Below are 17,124 nucleotides of genomic sequence, written 5' to 3' on the forward strand. Positions count from 1 at the left end.
GAGGGAGAGGGAAGAAAGGCAACTTCGTGCAAGAAAACGTCAACGGCCTTTCATGACATTGAATGAAGAGAACTCAAGTTCTAAAAAAACACTTTGAAAAACAGAATCTAAAACCTCTTCTAGTGGATATTAACGTGGGGAACCGTGTGCCATCATTTCTCTCACTTTATCATCTTCCTTTCCAATACATTCACTCATGTGTCCATTCAAAAAACATTGGACTGTTTTAGGGTGGTGGTAGTGGTGTGAAAGACAAAGTGGGATGTATTTGAAAACTATTTAAGGGATAGAACCGATGCAAGAATGATTAGCTGGCTGTGGAAGGTGTCAATCCAGGCTTGGGTCCTGAGTGATTGGTTGATTGTGTTGTTGTTTACTGGGTAGAACACAGAGAAGGAAGTGAGGAATTTTGCTGGTGGTAGAGGAGGAAAAGAGAAAAGCTAATTGTCTGGGGATCTGTTAAGTTTCCTGTGGAATATTCAGAATGAGATTTCTATTCAACTAAATAGGTAACTATCCCAGGAGAAGCTATCTGGGCTAAGTCAAGATCAAAATTTATAACTTATCACCATGTTAGTAATATGAAAATAGAAGAGATAAGCCAGAGAGTGTGTGATGTATTGTGGAAGATACTAAAGGCCAACTTTTAAGAGATCACTAAGGTGAGGGGATGTACCAAGAAGAGTATCTTGTAATCAAATCAAACTTGCAGTGATATTAGAGTTGGAGAGAACGCAGAGCACATGTTCTAGAAGCAAAAAGAAGAGAAAATCTTAAGGAGGGATTACTGTACTGTTAATGCCAAAAACTGACGAGAAGGGAAGTAATAGGAGTACTACAAGTATCCATTTTATTTGGCCATTAGAAGACCATTGTGATATAATGGGAAGATATATGCTTAATGGAAAACAATAAGCTTTTTTACATAGGTGAAAATTGTAGGCGTTGAACTGTATATGATGGTGTCATATTACAAATGAAGTGATCATTACTTAGTTATTTAAACTCTACTTTAGGGGCATCTCATCTCCATGCCCTTTGGTATATATACCCATAGCCCTTTTGAACCAAACCACTGAAGCAAGTACTCCTTAATTTTGAGTGAGAGTTAGCATCATTTAGTATGTCTTATAATTTAAAAAAAAAAAGTTGAAATAATATGAGGTACCATTTTTTTTTTAATTCATGGGATTGACTATAATTTTTAACTAATGTCCAAAGTTGTCAAGAGTAGGGACACATAGTTTTTCGAGGCAGGAGCCTGCTGTGTCCTCCTTTGCCTGGTAAAGCAATAAAGCTATCCTTTTCTACTTCACCCCCCCCCAAAAAAAAGTTGTCAAGAGTATAAGAAAACAAGAATCTATGAGACCTTGTGCAAAATGTATGCATATGGGTATCTTTCATGGAGATGACCTGTAGGTTTTTGTCAGATTCTCACAGAAGCCTGAAACTTAAAGAAAACAAAATAGCTGAGCATCACTGAGTAATTGGAAAAGTGATATTTCCATTTATAGAATCATATTTCTGTACAGTACTGTCAGATATCTGCTATTACTTGGCACCATCTCCAACTTTTTAGACAATTACTGTTATTTTAATTTTATAATGTCTTAGGGTCCTATGATGGTATCTGTGTAGAGTTGAGGTAATTCAAAAATATTAATCAAGTGAAACTGGATATGAGAATTTCTCAGTTATTTAGAGCATTGATATTTATACACCGTTCCTCATGGTTTTTAAAAAAGTATTTCCTTAATATATAAGAAAGACAGGGTAAAACAAATATTCTATACATAGAAAAATATAGGTAGGAAATTATGGAACAATCTTAGTTTCCCTAATAATGAAGAAATTCAAACTGGAACAGTGTGTGGCTCTACTGTATTTGTTAAATTAGCAAAACTAACCCAGTGATTCTTTTTTTAGGCATTGGCAGGATTAGGGACTAAGGGATGCACCAACACGTTTCTCCTGGCTTTGTAAACTGGCCAGTCCTTCTGGAGAGCAACCTGGTATGGGTTGGGGATTACAACACTGTTCATAGTGTTTGATCCAATAATTTGAGCAATCTCAATAATGGGATTATGAACCAAAGGAATATGTTTATAGCTTGTTATGGCAATATGGTTATTCATCATAGTGAAAATGAAGTAGCAACCTAAATATCTAGCAATAATGAACTAGACAAGGATTCTATATTTAATGGCTACTGGCATGCATGTGATGTATAAACTAGTGGAATTTAAGTGTATGGAACTATTTATATAAAATAATAGTGAGTGAAAAGAGCTAAAACAGATATAGACCAATTGCAACACTTTTGTACACGGCTAATAATCAGAAGACATAGTGCAGTGATATAAATAATTGATATTGTGGGGCTTTGTGGTAGGGGGGGTGCCTAATTTTTTGTTCTAGAATGTTAAATGTCCAGTCTCATACACTCACACAGAGACCATCACCTGGGGAGTGGGTAGAATACAGTATTATGTTTAAGAGGCTCTGGAGCCAGACAACTTAGTGAAGTCCTGGTTTTCTTAGTTCTATGATCTGGAACAAAAATTTATTTGTTTATTGTCTCTAGGTCGCATTTGCAAACTGAGGATCATAATACTACCTTCTTCATAAGCTTGTTATAAGCATTAAAGAGATTACTGCAAAGTGTTTGGCAAATAGCAAGGGCTAAATATGTTTTAACTAGCATTGTTATTGTATACTTTGATCAATCATGTACATATTAATTACTATGTGTCAGGCTCTTTTCTAAGAGCTTTATAAATGGCATAGCTACCTGACTAGTTTGTATTAAGCAGGGACTATATCTTTTTTTTTTTTTTGGCTGTGTTGCGTCTCTGTTGCTGCGCATGGGCTTTCTCTAGTTGTGGCGAGCAGGGGCTACTCCTCATTGCGGTGCACGGGCTTCTCATTGTAGTGGCTTCTTTGGTTGTGGAGCACGGGCTCTAGGTGCGTGGGCTTCAATAGTTGCGGTGCGTGGGCTCAGTGGTTGCGGCATGCGGGCTCTAGAGCTCAGGCTCAGTAGTTGGGGCACATGGGCTTAGTTGCTCTGTGGCATGTTGGATCATCCTGGACCAGGGCTCGAACCTGTGTCCCCTGCATTGGCAGGCGGATTCCTAACCACTACTCTAACAGGGAAGTAGCAGGGACTATATCTTATAATTATCTTGTGTCTTCTGTCTATAGTACCTAGCAAGGTAACTTGCACATAATACATAATGAATATCTAGTAGATGAACACAAATGGGGTTCTCCTTTCCTAAGGATGAACAGTTCTCCACTAATTTTATACTTCTATATGGAGGGTTTTTCCTAAGGAACACTCACCCTATCAGATTTTATAGTGGTTACTGTCCTCTTATCATTTGTTGAAATCCTATCCTTATTTTATCCCAAAGAATGCAAGACCAGCTGGCCTCAGCAGCAGGGAATGTGGTTGGAACATGAGACTCAGAGTCACCAGCCCCAGTCTCAGTGTTGACTGTCCGCTTATGCACAGTGTGACCCTGAGCCAATCCCCAATTCCTTTTGTCTCTGAGTCTCCATATGTCATTTGGGAAGATTTCTTGCCATAGTTCTCAAGAATTTAAAAGAAGGATTCCAGAAATCAACAGTGCAAACAGAAATGCAAACACTTACTCTTTTTCACAAATGATTAAGAGGAAGAAAATTATAGAAGGGCAGGGGAAGAAAAGCTCATGCCAGTGACCTAATTTTTCCCATATAATGTGTGTCTTTCTTCATTTGCTGGAAAATCCTCATCAAGAAAAACATTATGAAGACAAACCACAGCAAATCAAATCACTAGGTCTGTACATTTCCATGTAACAAGGCATAAACCAGTGTAAGATCATCAACATAAAAATTTCAGCATGAGATGGGAGAGGAAGCTAATTAATTTATATATATATATTTCTCTTTCTGTGTTGGGTATTTTCTAATGCTGACCATCAGATGCAGAGTGAGCTTTATAGGCTGGAAACTATACTTTGACCTCCTGAAAACTGAGATCTCTTGTTCTATTTCATGTAACTTTCATTGTCGCTAGGGTCCCTAATGTGTTGTGGAAAGAAAGGGGACAGCAGAGGGCCCCCTATGATCAGAACATGACTGCTTAAGTGTGAACAGTGCAATGTTTAAGCATATAAACCCAAGAAGAAGCCAATGGCTGGAAGTTCCCTTACCAGGTGCTGGCTGTATCATTCTCTGGTAGTGGGAAAAAGTGTCTTGAAACTCCGGGTGCCCTTTGTCAAAGACTTTCTTCTGTTGCCAGATGAAGATAGCCCTTTCTCATCCCAAATGTTCCAGACAAAATGAATCAGTTGGATAACTGCTGATGCATTTATTTGTTGAAATATTACTCAGACTTTAGGACAGACAGAAGAATATCTTAAACCTGGGAAAAATTTTCACAATACAGTATTGAGTAGAAATTCTATAGGAAATGTCATACACAGTATAATCTCTATTATCTATAGGTATACATATACCCTTAGAGAAATTATTGGAAAGAAAGATGTATAGATGTTACCAGTATCTATCTCTGAGTTATGGAATGTTTTGCATTCTTTATATTTGTCATTTTATTGGTATGATCCTACATTACACTTTTTAATCAGAAATAAAATTAGAAATATTAAGGTACTTCTGTTTAAAATGTTACAGTTTTCTTTTTAACAGGCAGCAGTTTCAACTAGTGGTAAAATAAGCGTGTGGTCAGGCAAATGAAAAGTTCTGTATTGCAGAGACCTGGAAGGAATTTGGGGCAAAGAAAGTAGTGAAGGATGACACAGAGTCAACATTCGATGAGAACTCATTGTTTTACCTTTAAGACTAGTTTATGATTGTTAGACTTGGAATAGACCTTGGGAATCAACTAGACCTAACTCTCCAATTTACAAATGAGGGAACTGAAGCTCCGGGAAGTAAAGTGATTTCCCAAGTTCCAGAAGCAAGGTAGTAGTAACAGGACTAGGAAGACAATCTAACCTACCTAGACTTTAGACCATGCCTTTTGTTGCTCCATAGCCTCCTTAGCTGCCCAGTTCTGGCTCTGTCAGCTGTGTACACATTAGGATAAGTCTGGAAGATTCCCTCTGATGCAGGCTAGTTACAGATGGGCTGTTCTGTCCCCATGTAGGGGAACTTTGGAAGACCAAATTATTTCTAAGACAGGTGGGGGCTTCTGATGATCTGAAATGAGAATCCAAGACCCAAGCTCTGACCTGGTGTCTGTCTGAAGCCCCCTCTTTAGTTGCAAAGATGACCTGGGGACAAGCTGGACTTGGAACATCTGGGATTCTCAGGAAAAATTCTAAGGATTTATTCTAATTTGGATCATTTCCACTTTTTCTTAAGGTGTCATGGCAATGTGCCTGTACCATCTCAACATCAGTCAGACCAGTGCCAGAAAAGGGCCTTATTTCCTTGCTTACTTAGGATGTACTCATTGGGAAAGTGCAGTGAAAGCTTGAATGACATTTTTTATCAAGAAATACATATTGGGACTTCCCTGGTGTAGCAGTGGTTAAGAATCCACCTGCCAACTCAGGGGACATGGGTTCAAGCCCTGGTCCGGGAAGATTCCACATGCCATGGAGCAACTAAGCCCGTGCACCACAACTACTAAGCCTGCGCTCTAGAGCCCACGAGCCACAACTACTGAGCCCGTGTGCCACAACTACTGAAGCCCTGGTGCCCTAGAGCCTGCGTGCTGCAACTCCTGAGCCCGCGTGCTGCAACTACTGAAGTCCACACACCTAGCGCCTGTGCTCCGCAACAAGAGAAGCCACCGCAGTGAGAAGCCCGCGCACTGCAATGAAGAGTAGCCCCTGCTCGCCACAACTAGAGAAAGCCTGCACACAGTAACGAAGACCCAACACAGCCGAAAATAAATTAAAAAAAAAAAAGAAATGCATATTGAATGAGCATTGATAATGCACTCAGCATCGTGCTAGGCACTGGAAAACCTCAGAAGAACTAGAAGGCACGTTCTTGCTCTCAAGTAGTAAGTACATTGGGCCGGGCTCTGTGTCTTCAGGCAGACAGTGTCTCTGGGCCTGAGTCACATCTTTAAAGCAAAGGTGACATTACTGTAAAGTATGTTGCTAAGGAGCTAAAGGCTAAATTGTAGAGACAAGATTAACACACGTGACTTGACAGAGAGAATATGTAAAACAGCATGGATAACATACTACATTGTCTAACTGGTAAGAGGTAGGTCAGCTAGGATGTACCGAGGTCAGATTAGTCTCCACAGGAAGGCAGATCTTTTTGGTTAGACAGAATTCGGGGCCAATTTGGATTAGAGGAGCAATATTGCATGTCCCATGTGTTTCTTGAGCAAGATGCATAAATTCTCATGGTTAGAAAGACATAACACCTCTGAAGCAGTTCATGGTGGATAGTACATTTTGAAGAGGAATTTATTTTAGGGAACTTAGTGTTTGGATATTTCCCCAACAATTAGAGTCATTCAGTCAGAGCAGAGTCAATGTGTTACTGTTTTTCTGATAAGTGCATAGGATCTAATATTATGCACTATGATGTTGCAGGCATTCTTCTAAGTGCTTGTTGTTAATTTTCTCATTAAATCCTCACAGGAACTCTATAAATTAGCAAAGTTAGCAAAAACTCTATAAGTTGCGGCACAGAAAAATTAGGTAGTTTCTCCAAAGTCTCACAACTAGTAAATGGCAGAACCAGGACCCAAACCCTGCTAATTCAGGTGCTGCTTCTCTGCTTCCTGGTATTTATAGAAAGATATTTATAGAAAACACGGCCTTTGTTCCTATGAGAATTTACCACTGGCCTTTCATATCCCACTGAAGTCATGGACATTTCCACAGGCTGTCTGATCAATGGTTTGTGGGATGGTAGATTTTCCAACTCTAGTCTATTAATTAAAGTTAATAAGAAGCCATGACTGAGGCTAAGATTCTAAGGGTTAGTGGTGGATTTTAAAACTCTCAGTCCTGCCTGTGGAATTCTGCTCACACAGTCAGGGATGGGTAGGTTTGGGAGCTGAATTTCTAATGGAAGGTTGAATTTCCTTATTCCCATTCTTAAGCAATGAGGCTCTGGGAAAGTACAAGTCTCTTTCCAGGCTTCCAATACCTCAGCCAGTCTTAATTCTTAGAGAGGCAAGAATGTTCATTATCATCATCAATAACAATAACAAATAGTTACAGAGCATCTCTACTAGGCAAGATGCCAGGTGCTGTGTGGAATACAAAGATGACTAAGATAAAAACCTGTTCTTAAGTAGCTTACAGTCTAGAAGCAGATAACTCTAATTCAAGGAAAAATGTCATAAAATATTATATCTCTGCATCTGGCTCTTGGCCAGTCTTGTTCTTTTTGTTTGTTTTGTTTTGAGTTCTTTTTTTTTTTTAACATTTTCTTTTCTTTTCTTTCTTTTCTCTTCCTTCCTTCCTTCCTTCCTCCCTCCCCCCCTTCCTCCCTTTCTTCCTTCCTTCCTTCCTTTCCTTCTTTCTTAAAAATATTTATTTATTTATTTGGCTGCATGGGGTCTTAGTTGAGGCAGGTGGGATCTTCATCTCGGCATGTGGGATCTTTAGTTCCGGCATGTGGAATCTAGTTCCCTGACCAGGGATCAAACCCAGGCCCCCTGCACTGGGAGCGTGGAGTCTTAACCACTAGACCACCAGGGAAGTCCCTATTTTTATTTATTGAATGAAAGATTCTTTAAATTCTATAGTCCTTTAAAAGTTTCAAAAATTGCACACAGATGATTATGATCCCATAATAATCCGTTTGTCCCCCCCCCGCCCCTATATTGACCAGTTTTGTTCTTAACTAACTCCTGCGTAGATGCAATGGGCACTAAAGGAAAGGAGGTGGGGATGCTGACTGGTAAATGTAGCTGAGGCTGTGTGTCCTGAGCAGAGCAGGCTTGAGTCAAACTAGGCAGAGATGGTACCCTCTGATGATCAGGGGAAGACGGCCAGGCTGAAACTTGATAGTTAAGGGAGGATTTTGAAATGACATAATGAGAGGCAGTAAAGAATTAGAAAGGAGAGCCCTCACCGGGGAAGAAAAGATGAAGGAGTGTTGATAGTAGGTAGAGAGTTCCAGATAGCCAGGCGTGTGGACATGAGGCTTAGGTCTGTACTGAAGAATCAAAGAAAAAGACTGAGGTAGCAGGTGAGAAGCCACAGCCAGAAGAGTCCCCCATGGGCAAGTCCTACCCACCATGGGCATCCTCCTACCAAGTTCTACATTGTAATGGGACAGCTGCAGGCTCCCCTTGGTGGCCCTAGCCAAAGGAAATCCAGACTGAGTTTGAAGGGACCTGGCTCTAGGGATAAGGAAGCTGGTTTCTCAGGGGCAGATTCTGTATCTTCTTTGGCTTTAAATGTTTCTGAGTCTGCTGCCTCCATAAGCAAGTCTATATTTCCTCAAGATCCCTGAGGGTAAAAGGATGCTGGTTTGCCGGTGGGGAGGTAAAAGGATGCTGGTTCCCTGTCTCCAGTCTACTTACTTATTGCTGAGTTTGCCACCAGTTCTCTACAGCAGGGTTCCCCAACCCCCGGGCCGTGGACCATTACCGGTCTGCGGCCTGTTAGGAACCGGGCCACAAAGCAGGAGCGGCGGGCGAGCGAGCGAAGCTTCATCTGCCACTCCCCATCGCTCCCCGTCACTGGCATTACGGCCTGAAGCACCCCCTCCCACCCCACCCCGGTCCATGGAAAAATTGTCTTCCATGAAACTGGTCCCTGGTGCCAAAAAGGTTGGGGATCGCTGCTCTACAATACATTCAATGAGGTTCCAGCTCATTTTGAGTTTAGTTTTTAAAGCACCTTGTTTCCCCTTATCTGAAACAAGCTCTTTCCTCAGTTTACGAGACACAGCAGTTCCCAGGTTTTTAGACACAGATCCCTCTTACAGGGCCCACAGTGCCATGCAGATGATAGCCATAAGATAGAAATCCCCTGGTCTTCTTTTCAGAAGCTCGTGACAGGAACCAAACCTCTCCAGCCTGAGGCTGGAATGCTGACATATTCTTGATATAAGAGGAAGTCTGAACTTATTGTTAAATATCTGTACAGCAAGAGAAAGAGGAAACAAGGAGAAACGAAAGCACCCTCCATGTCAGAGTCACAGGACCATCCACTCTGGCAGGCCATATCAGCCGCAGCCAAATGTAAGTATAGTTAGGTTATACGTGTTATTTGGTCTGCAGAAAAAAGCTGTCTGTCTGAGGATGCTGTGTTCCAGCCACTTTAATTGGAGTGATAACAGAACCACTGTCAAAGAGCCTCTAAGTTCCATTTCAGTTCTAGACTGTTCTCAACAGGCTGCTCTGGCTAGAAATCATTAGTCCTGGGGGCTCAGAGTCTACCAGTCTAATTACACACAGACTAAGCTCTTACTTTTACTCGTGACTTTTTATTTTAAAATTTTTCCACTATAATTTGGATATTAAATAAAAAATCTCCTATAATTTTTGCCATCTAGCATAACCACTAATATAACTTAGGTGCATTTGTCTTATGTATATGGAATTTTTAGAGATATATAATGACAATGCACATAAAGTTTAAAACATTAATTATAATAAAATATACATAACATAAAATTTATTACCCTAGCCATTTTTTAAAAAATTTTATTTATTTATTTCTTTATGGCTGTGTTGGGTCTTCGTTTCTGTGTGAGGGCATTCTCCAGCTGTGGCAAGCGGAGGCCACTCTTCATCGCAGTGCGCGGGCCTCTCACTATCGCAGCCTCTCTTGCTGCGGAGCACAGGCTCCAGACGCGCAGGCTCAGTAGTTGTGGCTCACGGGCCCAGCTGCTCCGCGGCACGTGGGATCCTCCCAGACCAGGGCCCGAACCCGTGTCCCCTGCATTGGCAGGCAGACTCCCAACCACTGCGCCACCCGGGAAGCCCTACCCTAGCCATTTTTAAGTGACAGTTCAGTAGCATTAAGAATATACATGTTGTTGGGCAACCAACCAATCTCTGGACGTTTTTCAGCTTGCAAAACAAAAACTTACTTCCTCCTCCCTCCAGACCCTGGAAACCACCTTTCTACTTTCTGATTCTATGAATTTGACTACTCTAGTTAGCTCAAATAATTGAAATCAATATTTGTCTTCTTGTGACTGGCTTATTAAACTTAGCATAATGTCCTCAGGGTTTATCCATGTAGCATGTGTCAGAATTTCCTTCCTTTTTAAGGCTGAATAATATTCTACTGTATGCAAATATCACATTTTGTTTATCCATTCATCCACCAGTGAACATTTGGGTTGCTTCCACCTTTTGGCAATTATGCACAATGCTGCTGTGAATTTACATGAAGTTTTATACCCTACCTTTTTACTTTCCATTGTAATATCTAGGTATAAACGTATATAATTTTTTCCAGGTTGATATATAGCCTCCATAATAATCTTTTTTTTCTCTGTTTTAACAGCAACATGGTAGTCCTTCAAACCCATATTCTTAAATCTTTTCTACAGTTGGACATTTGAGATGTTTCCAGTTTTTCCCTCACTGCTGATAAAAATTTTGTACCTGTGACATTCCCCCCATATTTTACTTTATATTCTTAGAGTAGATTCCTACGAAGTGAAATTACTAGGTTTAAAAGATATGGACATTTTATAACTTGAAAGACAAGAGATTGGGGAGGGAGATAAATAAGGAGTTTGGGATTAACATATACGCACTACTATATATAAAACAGGTAAACAACAAGGACCTACTGTATATATAGCACAATGTTTTGTAATAACCTAGAATGAAAAATAATCTGAAAAATTATATATATATATAAGTACATATATACATAGCTGTATCACTTTGCTCTTGAAACTAACACAACATTGTAAATTAACTATATGTTAATTAAAAAAAAAAAAAGAACTTCTTCCAAAGGGAAGAAAAAAAGAAAGACAAGAGATAGAAAGCCAAATTGCTTTCTAAAAGAATTATTTCTATTTGCACACTAATAGTGTATATGAATTTACATTTCCCCATATTCACACCAGCTTTTTAAAAAATTTTCCTGGCTGCGCCGCACAGCATGTAGGATCTTAGTTCCCCAAGCAGGGATCGAACCCCCACCCCCGCCTAAGTGGAAGCCTGGAGTTTTAACCATTGGACAGCCAGGGAAGTCCTTATTTATTTATTTATTTTTTAACATTAGAAAATAAAACAGGAGGAAGATAAGGGCTCATTTCTTTTTTCTTTTTTTAAAAAAATATTTATTTATTTATTTGGCTGCACTGGGTCTTAGTCGTGGCACACGGGATCTTCATGGTGGCATGCAGGATCTTTAGTTGCAGCATGAGAACTCTTAGTTGTGGCATGCGGGATCTAGTTCCCTGACCAGGGATTGAACCTGGGCCCCCTGCATTGGGAATGCAGAGTCTCAGCCACCGGATCACCAGGGAAGTCCCAAGACCTCATTTCTGTTTGATAGACAACACTGTGATTATTAACAGTGATGGGCATTTATGAGAACACTCCAAACTTGGCTAGCCTGTGAATACTAGCATGGTTACAGTTAACTGAAATATATATAATGTATAATATATGCATATAGTAGAAACATGTCTGCTATGTAGTGGGGGGCTCAATAAATGATAGCTATTATTATTGGTGCTATGATTTCTATTAATGCTCAAAGTATGATGATTCTTAGCCAGTACATGGTCTCTCAGGCCCTCAGCTCCTCTAAACCACGGGTCCCCAACCCCTGGGCCACGGACCAGTACCGGTCTGTGGCCTGTTAGGAACTGGACTGCACAGCAGGAGGTGAGCAGGGGCAAGTGAGTGAAGCTTCATCTGTATTTATAGCCGCGCCCCATCGCTCGCATTACCACCTGAACTCTGCCTCCTGTCAGCATTATGGTGAGTTGTAGAATTATTTCATTGTATATTACAATGTAATAATAATAGAAATAAAGTGTACAATAAATGTAATGTGCTTGAATCATCCCAACACCATCTCCCCTCCCCCGCCCGGCCCCGTCCCTGGAAAAATTGTCTTCCATGAAACCGGTCCCTGGTGCCAAAAAGGTTGGGGACCGCTGCTCTAAACCATGGTTTTCCAACTCTATGGGGCACTTGCAGTTTGGTGGTCTCTCAAAACAGTTTATTCTTCCCTGTGGAGGTGCTCAGCACGAGCTCTTTTCTGCTAATGCTCTCTACACACAGCTTTGCTTTGCTCGTGGCTGCCTTGAGACCTCAGAGTACCAAAGCTGTACTTAGGCTGGAGGGCATCATGGTAGAAGTGTCATCTGGGCTCCGGCATGACACTGCCTTATGCCCAGAATCTTGTAAATGTCTTTATTATTAATACGCTCCTCTATCTTTTGGCCCTAATGCCCTCTTTTCAGAGAGGCTCAGGCAACAGGAGTGAAAGGGAGCCCGTATGCCGTGCTCCCTGCAGTAGGCAGAATAATGACCCTCCCTCCCCCCGAGATGTCCACACCATATTCTTGGAACCTGTGAATATGTTACCTTACATGGCAATGGGCCTTTGCAGATGTGATTAAGTTCAGGATCTTGAGATGGGGAGATTATCTTGGATTATCTGAATGAGCCAATGTCATCACATGAGTTCTTTTAAGTGAAGGAGGGAGACAAGAGGCTAAGAGAGAGAGTGATAGAAAGTTAAGTGGAAGAGAGAGAGAGAGAGACAATTAATGCTGTGCTGCTGACTTTGAAGGTGGAAGGGAACCCTGAGCCAAGAAATGAAGGTGACCTCTAGAGGCTGGAAAAGACAAGGTAACAGATTCTCTCCTAGAGTCTCCAGAAGAATTGCACCTCTGCCAACTCCTTGAGTTTTAGCCCAATAAGATCTATTTTGGAATTCTGACCTCCAGAACTCTAAGATAATACATTTGTGTTGTTATAAGCCTTTAAGTTTGTGGTAATTTGTCATATCAGCAATAGCAAACTCATACACTCCCCTCCTATTTCTATTGCTTCCTTCCTATTTCTCTTTCCAGGGTTCCTTTAAATTGCTTTCCTTTTTTTTTAAGCCTGAACTTGAAAGTTCCCAAGTTAATTAAGACAATTAGGAGGGGCTACAAATTCCACAGTTAGGAAATCTCCACTGCTACTCTGCTCAATAGTTCCATTTGCTCTTTTGTAAATTATTTATGTTCTTTGCCCCACTGATGATTCTTAATGTCATAAGAGTATAGATCTATAGGGCCACTCGAAGATTCCACAATGAGCCATACTCTCTCATGTAACCATCCATCCAGTCATTCATACAAGAAATATTTACTGGAGACTTCCACGTGCCAGGCTTTGAGCTAGTATTGGGATATAAAGATGGAAGTGCGCAATCTGTGCTTCCACAGAGACCCATAGGTGTTGGGTTTTTATACTTGAGAACAATATGCATAGTTTTTTTCATTTGTTTGTTTTTTGTTTTTCTTTTGTTTTTAGTCCTGCAGGTGTTGTAAGATTTGTTTCTTTCCCGAAAGCAGTTGGGTACGTGGAGCCTCTTTGACTAAGTAACAAGAGAGAGGAACCGTACCCCTTGTTCCCTTGTGTCTTCCAGTTTGTATTCAGACCCAGACAAACGTTAATGTGTTTGATGATAGATAAGCATGAATGAAAAACGGTGTAGCCCAGTTCATCTTTATTTAGGATAATTTCTCCCCTCTCTTTATCCTCTTCAGTGCTGCTTTCCTGCCTGTGATGCAGGGAGCTAAGGTTCCAATTAAATCTTTGTGGACAAAAGGTACACATGACATCCCCAGATAACAGGTGGCAATAAATCCATCAGCACATCCACTTTCAGAGACCTGTCCTGGCTGAACTGCTAACAGCTGCCAATACCTCACTGAGTACCTTGTACAAGGTGAGCTCTAAGGTAAGATGTTTTTCTCTCTGGACAGATTCAATCCTTCCTTGTAATTTGTTTCTCTCAAAACAGAATTATGGCTTTAAAGTTTACTACTGATTTGTTGACAGATTCCTGGTTTCATTTGGTTTGTTGTTTTGGTTTGGTTTTGTTTGCTTGAATATTTTTGGTCTGTCCTCAGAGAACTTATTTTATTTCATTTTACATCTTTTAGTTTTCCATTGCTTTTCTTTTAATCTCTTCTTATATTCTTATGTATGCATTTCTTATATATCCTAACTCAGTTTGTATTTAGATATAGCTTTTCCTTATATAGAGAGAAATGAAGGGTCTTAAATGATTTGCATGCATTTTCTGGTTAAAACTGATCTGGAAATTTGGTTCCATAGGCACTCCTTGGTCACTTGGAACTGTAGTGTGGATGGTGTTCTTCTTCCAGCCCTTGCCTTAAAACAGAGTAGCTCAGTGCTGGGATACTTCCAACATTTGAGGCTGATATTGAACCCCAATGATAATCATTTAAAATTATTTAGTTCCTGTATTATGAAAGTAGTTAATTATAGAATAATTATAGAATAACTCAAAATTACAGAAAAGGAGAAAGAAGATAATTTGTCATTGATTATAATAGCTGACACTTGTGGTTGTACCTTTCTAGTCTAGTCTTTTAAAATGGTGCACATATTTTTATTTTTTATATAATTGAGGTCAAGCTGTAGATACAATCTCTTTTTTTTTCTTAACATATTAAGAGTATTTTCTAAAAGTCATCAAAATTATTTGAAAATATTGTTTTTAAGAGCTACTTATATTCCACCATTAAAATGTATCATTTTTATGATACATTTAAAATATATCACTAACATAAATAATTCAACAGTTATTAATTTTACACATAAATCTTTGGCTGCATTTCTGATTATTTCCTTAATATAGGTTCCAAATCAAAGGGTATACATTTTTTAGAGCCTGATATGTTTCATGACAGTAATCTATTTTAAAATTTATGAGATTGGAATTGTTGATACTACAACAGAAACAACATAAAAGAAAATGAAATTCTTCCCAGCAACTGTTATTACCTGAAGTTTAACAAAGTACTCTGGCTTAATGCTGACTAATGACATGAAATCCTAAGTAGAAAACGAATCATCAAAGTTAGTATTTTACTTACACAGAGTAGCACACCTTTCTGAGCAGGGGTTTATAGCTTAAACAAAAGAATAGGTGTGTTTCTAGTACCATAGAGCAAGGGAAGATGGGGGGGAACATTCCTGCAAGTTAAAAAAAAACTTGGGATTTTGTTCTAGTTTGACACTGATTGTGAGACCTGAGACACATCTCTTAGCTTCTTGAAGCTCAGATTTCTCATCTGTGAGATGAAAGCCTTGGTCTAGGTCAGTGTTTCTCAGTGGGCAGCACAGGTAACACTTGTGGCACATGGGCTATTTTGGGGTGGTACATAGACATAGACAGTTATTTTTTTGGCATAGCACATAAAGTTATCTTTTTAAACGATAGTATTTCAGTTTTTAAAAAGAGTGGATTTAAAGGAAAAGATTAAGTAAATAACAATACAGGTAGTCCTCAGATATGACATAAACTACTGAGGTGATGGGCAAATGTCTGATGTTTGAGAAATATAGAGCTAGGTGATCTCTGTAGAACTTGCTTAATGTGTGAGGTAGAATTTCAGATATAAAAAGCCGGTCAGCAATGCTTCCTTGGAAGGCATTCTGAGAACGAGGTAGAGTTATTCGGATGTATAAGAAGTAACAGAGACACAGGCATGGAAAGGGTTCAGATACCATCCTATCACTGGGAGTTTGGGATTAGCAGATGCAAACTAGTGTATATAGGATGGATAAACAACAAGGTCCTACTGTATAGCACAGGGAACTATATGCAATATCCTGTGATAAACCATAATGGAAAAGAGTATGAAAAGGAATATATATATGTGTACCTGAATCACTTTGCTGTACAGCAGAAATCAACAGAGCATTGTAAATCAACTATACTTCAATAAAATATAGAAAAACCAAAAACAAACAAAAATACCATCCTATCACGTGCAACTCTTTGTACTTCTCATTTTAATAGTGAGTTTCACTTGTCTGGGCAGAATTTCTCCCAGATCCTCCCTAAAAACCTGGCAGAGAAGCCACCCCTGGCACAGTCCTCAGCATGCTCAGGGCAGCTTTGGACGTTCCTCAGTGGTTGCTGAAGAAGGGGAGAGAGTCCCAGAAGCTGGTGTTGCTGGTGGTGTTTGTTGCTCTGCTCCTGGACAACATGCTGCTCACTGTGGTGGGTACGTTTGGGGGGCTTGGTGCTGGGGGTTAATTTGCTCCGGTTCCCAGAGGACAGCACATACCCTGTTAGAATTCAGCAGTGAACGGACTGGAGAATTTTTCTTTTTGTGCTTGAAAACACAAAGATTGCTGGGGATTGGAAGAAATGGCAGGAAATGGGAGTCTGAAGCTTGCCAACCTTTGCTGAAAGACCCCAGAGGTTCAAAGAGAAGGAGGTTCAGAGAGCATCTGACCAGATCAAAGGGGCTGACCCAGAGCCAGAACTGGCAATACTTTTCTTCCTCCCCATACTCTCTTCCTAAGGTGCTAAGGACTCCAAGTGCCCTCTGGGTTAGTGAGCGTCTTCCCACCGTGTTGCCTTTGTCTGCTCTGTCAAAATAACACACTTTATATGGATATCCAACTTCTTATCCAAACCTACCTTTCCTGTGGTGCATTCCCTCCCAGTCCTTCTTTTTTAGTTGGTAGTCTATTCATGTTTACATTCAGTTGTGCTGGTATATAAATGGCACCAACATGTTTCCCCTTCTGGGTAAAATATATGGTTTTAAACAAGAATCTTCCTGAAACAAATTATAAATCCAATACAGTCAGTTCTTATTATTCATGGTGTTATGCTCTATAAAGTTTCTGTGAACACTGGATTTAGTCCATACTAAATAATTTCTCCTCGGGGAAATACACACACGCCCCCCCCGCCCCCCCCCATACATATGTGTGTATGTGTGTGCGCGCACACACACTGTATAGATTATAATCTTAAACCTTAAAAACAACACATCCTGGTAGATAGTATTTTCTTTACAAAAGAGAAAACGAACTTCAGAGGTGTTAAGTGACTTGCCTGAGGCCACCACACTAACAGGTGCTGAGTTGGGATTCAGGCTGTGCCCAACTGGCCCCAGAGCTGGGGTTTCTTGCACCTCGCTGCCCTTCCCCAC

General features: G+C 40.2%; 1 protein-coding gene across 1 annotated transcript in view; it reads left to right on the forward strand.

Annotated features, from left to right (window-relative positions):
* Positions 1 to 9,934: 9,934 nt before the first annotated feature.
* The window catches only part of SLC18A1 (solute carrier family 18 member A1), a 29,175-nt gene continuing 21,985 nt past the window's right edge, over positions 9,935 to 17,124 (forward strand). The window contains exon 1 of the mRNA XM_082402028.1: positions 9,935 to 16,182. Within this exon, the coding sequence (XP_082258154.1) occupies positions 16,059 to 16,182 (124 nt within the window). The 5' untranslated portion in view covers positions 9,935 to 16,058. The remainder of the gene's footprint in view (positions 16,183 to 17,124) is intronic.

This window comes from Balaenoptera borealis (genome assembly GCF_965194805.1).
Source record: "Balaenoptera borealis genome assembly, chromosome: 8".
Classification (NCBI taxonomy): Eukaryota; Metazoa; Chordata; class Mammalia; order Artiodactyla; family Balaenopteridae; genus Balaenoptera; species Balaenoptera borealis.